Here is a 6,617-nt window from a genome sequence, read left to right on the forward strand (position 1 = left end):
TTCCACGTATGAGTGAGGTCACATAGTGTTTGTCTTTCTGTGCCTGGCTTATTTCAGTTAACATAATTTCTTCCAGGCTCACCCATGTTGTTGCAAATGACAGGATTTCATTCTTATTTTTATGGCTAAATAGTATTCCATTATTTAAGTTCTGACATTCCATTGCACAGTAGGGTGACTGTAGTGAATAGTGTATTATATATTTCAAAATAGCTACAGGAGAGGATTTTGAATGTTCTGACTACAAAGAAATGATAAATTTGTGAGGTGATGGATATGCTAATTACTCTAATTTGATCATTACATAATGTACACATGTGGCAAAACATCATACTGTGTCCCATAAATGTGTATAATTATTATGTTTAAATTAAAAACTATGGAATGAAAAAAGTAAAATTGGAGAAGATCTGTTTATCAAACTCAAGAGGGAAATGCTATGTCCCTTCTATTAAATCAGAAAAACAATGTGTGTGAATGGGTGGGTAATATAGGCACATTTTCTTTCAATGAGTTCCAAAGAGAAAGCTGCATTGAATTCCCTAACTTTGTCGTGGTATATGCAGGTATGAGGGGGGTGACTGAGGTGCCCATTTTAGCAGAGTTTTTTATTCTTCATTACATCTTTTCTCCATCTAACCCTCAGCCTTGCCCTGTTATGATGGAGCAGCAGCTACAAAGTAGATTTACATGTGGTTGACTTGGAATCACCTCATTACTGGCGTGACCTGTTGGTCGTAGTGCAAGACAGGATTATTGGTCATGGAGAAGGACATGACTGTTCTGAGGGCTGCCATTTTCCAGGCGGCTGGAGGAAGAGAAAGACGCTGGAGAGTCTAGGAAAGCCAGTGTTCTCCCTAACATAGTGGAGGTGGCTGGGCTGCTGTTCACATTAACTGGTAGGGATTTAAATATGCCCAGAGGCAATGCTTGGGGTACATTTTGAAATAAATTGTAAAATCAAAGTTTAGTGAAACATGATAGAACTAATAGTTCAGGATAGTAGGCATTTTTTAACTGTTCACATAAACACAGCTGTGGGAAAAGTGGACCCATTTTATGTGTCCATTTAGTAAAACCAAATGCATTTTTCTAAACTTCTTATTCTTCCTTGTTCCCCATGGAGACCTCATTGCTACTTAGAACACACACACATACACACACACAGAACAATATTTTAAAAGTTTAAATTGACATTTGTGGTTGTTTTATTTCTTTTGTCATTTTACGAGCATCCCTACATGAGTAAAATGACTATGCAAACTTAATCTCAATGCCAAATATTAATCATTATTTTTTGTATTTTAATTATAATTCCTAGAAAAGACAACAGAAGATTGGTTAAAAAAAGAGAATTCCTTGAACTGTAAGTACAGCTTATTCCAGAGACCTCTATATGATCAGAAGGAAGTGAAGTTGACATTATTTGGTTGTAATAGCTCATATGAACCATGATTGAAGAGTAAAATATTAAAAAATGCAGTTTGTTACCATAGCAACCCTGTGTGCTACTGCACATGTGACGTTTTTATTTCCTTTAAATGTAGATCTTTTTGTGAAATACAACAGAGCTTAGATTGTTTCTTCCAAATTTATTTTCCCACTTTATTGGTTAGAACATATTTTAGAGCATTCTGTCAACACACAATTTTTGAGAGATTTCTCTCCTTAGATTGGTATATGATGAGGGCTGGGAATTAGGAGTGTAGGTTATATTTAAATATTAAAAGATTCTCTAGGAAAAGAGGTAGAACATATAGAGAAACTCATGTTATATTTCAAAGTTGACATCAAGCTGACATTAAAATAAACACACTGCACTTAAAAGAAATCTAAATTATGAAATGAACACAGCTGCTGCAATTTTAGTATTACATGTATCTGCATTTGATAAGAATTGGATGCACTGCACATTTACTATATATTTTCTCTCTTGTTTTAACTCTTTTTTTTTTTTTTTTTTTTGAGACAGAGTCTCGCTTTGTTGCCTAGGCTAGAGTGAGTGCCGTGGCGTCAGCCTAGCTCACAGCAACCTCAAACTCCTGGGCTCAAGCAATGCTCCTGTCTCAGCCTCCCGAGTAGCTGAAACTACAGGCATGTTCCACCATGCCCAGCTAATTTTTTCTATATATATTTTTAGTTGGCCAGATAATTTCTTTCTATTTTTAGTAGAGACGGAGTCTCGCTGTTGCTCAGGCTGGTCTCGAACTCCTGACCTCGAGCGATCCACCCGCCTCGACCTCCCAGAGTGCTAGAATTACAGGCATGAGCCACTGCGCCCGGCCTTCTTGTTTTAACTCTTATTTCTAAGAGTACTGTTTCCATTTCTCCACTAGAAATACACATATACCCAATACAAACATTTTTTGCTTGTTTCAAACCTCTGTTGCAAGAAGAGGAAGAAGAACTAAAGATTTAGAGAAGAGTTTAGAGATTTAGAGGGACCACTAGAAAATGAGGGATAAATGTGGGACGAGATAAGAGGCTATGAAGAATTCCAGAGAAAGGAGGTGAAGACGTTCATTCATTTATTCAACAAACACTTGTTGAGTTGCCCCATGTCAGACATTGTTCTACACACTGAGGATATAGCTGTGAAAACATTCCTGCCCCCATGGAATTTCCGTCCTAGGGATTACGATGAGTGCCACAGCATGCTGGGTGAGGACTTGGCTGAATGGGCCTCTAGCCTATCCCCGACTGAAGTTGTGTTCCAGGGAATGCAGTTCCCCGCGGGTACCCCAGTGTGATGAGACACCAGTACAAGCAGCGTGCGACAAGCATGGGTATATTTAGCTGTGGCCAAGTCCAGGAGTCTTTTCTATCTGCTAAATTTGGATGTTCTGTGTCAAGGACACTTTCGGGATTATAATTTTGATATTTATGTTGATCTTTCACATGTACACTGAACTGCCTCTATGAACCTGATCTCACAAAGCATTCTGCCCCTAATTATCAATCTTTTCTTGTTAGGGAATTTTATGAGTGCTGTAGCTAGGTGCAGATTTTTTAACAATTATATTGAGAAGGGGCCTCCCTGTATGGTGTTTTGCATAGTGCATTGACCAGTGGGTATTAAGGGGTAAATAGAAATTTGGAAAGAGGGAAATAGCAAGAGAATCTAGTTGGCTCTGGGGGCCACAAGGTCCTGGCTATTTTGAAATGCTCTCCCGGCTGAGTTGCTGAGTGTTGGATTTGGCGACTTCCTTTGTGCAAGTGGGGTGGAGTGCTAGAAAGAGATTGGGTTCCCATCCTTAAACGGCTCAAACCGTCTGTGTGACCTTAAACAAATGGACCACATCACCGCGGTTTCTTCACCTGTAAAAAATGTAATACCAACCTGTCATGGCAATATTAAGTGAAGATTAAATAAAATAACTTGTACAAGGTACTTAGCATAGTGCCTGAAAAATATTTGAAAAATTTGAAAAATATTAGGCCCTTAATAAGGGTTAATTCCCTTCCCCTGAATACCTCCTTGGGTTAAAGCATGGCCTTTGAAATACCCTCTGGCAAAATAGAAATTGTGTTCCACGGGAGAGGAACATACTGACCTAGTAAACATGTTAATGTATTTACATGAATTAGTGCAGTTAGTAATTTTTTGTAATGTAAATAGCTGGATCCTCAGGGAATGGGATATAGAATGAGTTTCAATTTGGGGACAGGAAGTTGGGAATGTCAGAACAGACAATTGGATGAGGCCGGACCAGGCAGGGCGTGGACTGGGGAAGACTGTGGAGTCCTAGGGTGGGTGTGGCATGGCTGGAGAAGCAAAGGCTGGGAACCTGAAAACAAACTCTGTTGGTGTCACCGATTTGTTGGCCTTGTCTGGGCTTGTGTTTGTTTGTAGCTGAGCTCTCCTGCCCTTCTGTGCTGCTGAAGATCCTGATCCTCCGGAAAAGTCAGAGCGCTCGGTGCCGACCCAAAGGGTTCATTCTTTCCAGAGACATACCCATTGGATACCAAATTCGTTTGGATAATCTGTCCAGCCATTCTTGCTAAGTTATCTGAATAATAAAAAACTCAACGAAAGAGGTAACAATTTGAACATTTTATTGTCTCATTTTGAAGATGTTTGCTATGATTTAATCTGTCTGATAGAAGAAAACAAGGCACAGGAAACTTGAGTACCTTATTTTCAAAATTCTATCAGGATTAGAAAACCTGCTAGACCAATTCTAAAAGAGCTGTAATGCTTGGATGTTTGTTTCTTAAACAGACTTTCAGTTGACCTGGTTCACAGCCCCATCTCTAGCCTCAAATCCTCCAGTTGCTGAGAGGTAGGGGTTATGCTGCATAATTTGTGTTATTTCTTGGCTTTCTGTAATTCAGAGGCTTATTGTGGCCAAATCCATCAACACTTGGCCTTTTGCTCTCTAGTTTCCAAAATATTGTTGCTGTGATCTTTTTTTTTTTTTTTTTTGAGACAGAGTCTCACTCTGTTGCGCTGGGCTAGAGTGCCGTGGTGTCAGCCTAGCTCACAGCAACCTCAGACTCCTGAGCTTAAGCGATCCTCCTGCCTCAGCCTCCCAAGTAGCTGGGACTACAGGCATGTGCCACCATGCCTGGCTAATTTTTTCTATATATTTTTAGCTGTCCATATAATTTCTTTCTATGTTTAGTAGAGACGGGGGTCTCGCTCTTGCTCAGGCTGGTCTCGAACTCCTGACCTCGAGTGATCCACCCGCCTCAGCCTCCCAGAGTGCTGGGATTACAGGCGTGAGCCACTACGCCCGGCCTGTTGCTGTGATCTCTCTCTTTTCTTATAGTTTATGCTTAAAACAAAAATCATGACAAACAACCACCCCCTTCCAAAAACACACAAAAAAAGCCCAAACCACTCCTCCTTACATTTTAGTAAGGTTTCAAGGAGGGAGTAGAGATTAAATACTTGTGTTCAATCTGCCACCTTTATTAGGAATTTAGTGCTTTATAGAAAATCGTGCGATGTTTTCCTTAAATTAATTTCAAACAGTTTTTAGCTTATCTTTCTACTAGACTGTAGGTCTCTTCTGGACAGAAACAGTGGTCTTCAGTGTTTGTTGAACTCTGTAGGCTCTTAGAGCCACTGACAAACTAGACATACCTTTGGCCAAGGGTGGGATGGTTTGAGGGCAGATCCAACTAGTATTAGGGACTTAAGTACAGACAGCTGGGGAGGGACCCTGGCATTGGGCAAATTCTTGTTTTCTTAGGAGCCATCAACAGCAAAGCATTTATGGCTTTCCAACGAGTATATTAGAATTCGCACCTTCATGGCTGTATCCAAGGATAGAGTTAGAAATATTTGCCAGGGGCTACAGTGTGGGCAGGACCAGTGCTGGAGTGCGTGTATGCCGTGCTGGTGCACACCGGCTGAACAGCCGTCCAGGCTTGTGGAGGGGTCCAGAATGCCCCCAGCTCTCTCCAGCCCCTGCTTTTATGAGTTTGCCCTAATTTCCAGAATGGGGCTTTATTGAAATGGGTTTGTGCTCCTCTCCCTCCTTCCCAGATTCCCTTCTCCAAGCTTATACCAAGTGTCCCGGTGCACAGTGGCCATTTAGGTGCCATGGATATAGAAGATATGATGCTCACCTTGGGGGAGAAGTATGTCAGCTAGGCTGACCCCATAGCATTCTAGCCCAGGCCACGGAGCAGAGACTCTGTCTCAAGAGAAAAAAAAAAAGAAAGAAAAACAGGTGAAGTTAATTTTAATAATGTATAACCCAGTATACCCAACATTATCATTTCAACCTGTGATCAATATAAAACATTATTAATGAGATGTTTTTTCATGCTGAACCTTTGAAATTCAGGGTGTATTTTAATCTCAATTTGCACTAGCCACATTTCAAGTGCTCAATAGCCACATGTGACTAGTGGCTCCCATATTGGACAGTTCAGGTCTAAAATGGAAAAGGTTGTATTTGAGGCTGGGCAGAAACATGCCTGTGAGAAGTATGATAGGGCACTTAGATTATAAGTGTCACTATTTTTATGATTCATGTATATTTTTTCTGTTCCTTATGGTTTTCCCCTAATATTTAGAGGAGCCTTTGAAATTCCCTTGTTTCTTAGCAGCGCTAAGAAGAATCAAGAAAGTCTACTTCCTCCATGCTGGGAAGGGATTTCCAAGGGAGAGCGGCTATCTCCCACCCCCGCCCCAGGCCCAGAGGGAAATGCCAAGGGGAAGGCGAAGTGCTCAGCACCGAGCCCCTCCCTAGCTGAACAGCCTCCTCCTAAAGCTTATTGTGAAACCTCTGTGTTTTGTTTTAGAAGGAATTCACACTTTCACAATTCCTTTTCACAATTTTCATACCTTACCTGCCAGAAACAAAATTTATTTACTTATAGCCAAAGCCACCACATAGCCTGGATTTTCGAGGATTTTGAATATTGTTTCTTTCTCTCTCCGAATGTTGAATTTTGGTTCAGAAAACAGGATCACTCCATCATGTCCCTGAGTGTGAACTATTGGAGAGCCACTGTGGTGAGCAACCAATGAGTGCTCACTACTTCCTGGGACTTAGAACTTGAGTCTGGATACTTCTCTATGAATGGTTTCGGGAGCTCTGCCACTGTCCCCCAGGATCCGAGCAAGTTCTCAGAGAGCCCCCCACATCTCAGGTGGCACA

At 41.1% G+C, this 6,617-nt stretch overlaps 1 protein-coding gene and 1 pseudogene across 11 annotated transcripts in view; one reads left to right on the plus strand and one right to left on the minus strand.

Moving 5' to 3' along the window:
• Positions 1-4,161, plus strand: part of LOC138382764 (NEDD4-binding protein 2-like 2) — a 72,890-nt gene extending 68,729 nt beyond the window's left edge. For all 11 annotated transcript variants that reach the window (XM_069467362.1, XM_069467365.1, XM_069467368.1 and 8 more), the window contains 2 exons: positions 1,322-1,366; positions 3,854-4,161. In XM_069467362.1, coding sequence (XP_069323463.1) covers positions 1,322-1,345 — 24 coding nt within the window. In that variant the 3' untranslated portion in view covers positions 1,346-1,366; positions 3,854-4,161. The remainder of the gene's footprint in view (positions 1-1,321; positions 1,367-3,853) is intronic.
• LOC138383092 (U7 small nuclear RNA) lies at positions 4,153-4,201 on the minus strand (annotated as a pseudogene).
• Between the last annotated feature and the right edge of the window lie 2,416 nt (positions 4,202-6,617).

Source organism: Eulemur rufifrons, chromosome 4, assembly GCF_041146395.1.
Source record: "Eulemur rufifrons isolate Redbay chromosome 4, OSU_ERuf_1, whole genome shotgun sequence".
In the NCBI taxonomy this organism is placed as follows: Eukaryota; Metazoa; Chordata; class Mammalia; order Primates; family Lemuridae; genus Eulemur; species Eulemur rufifrons.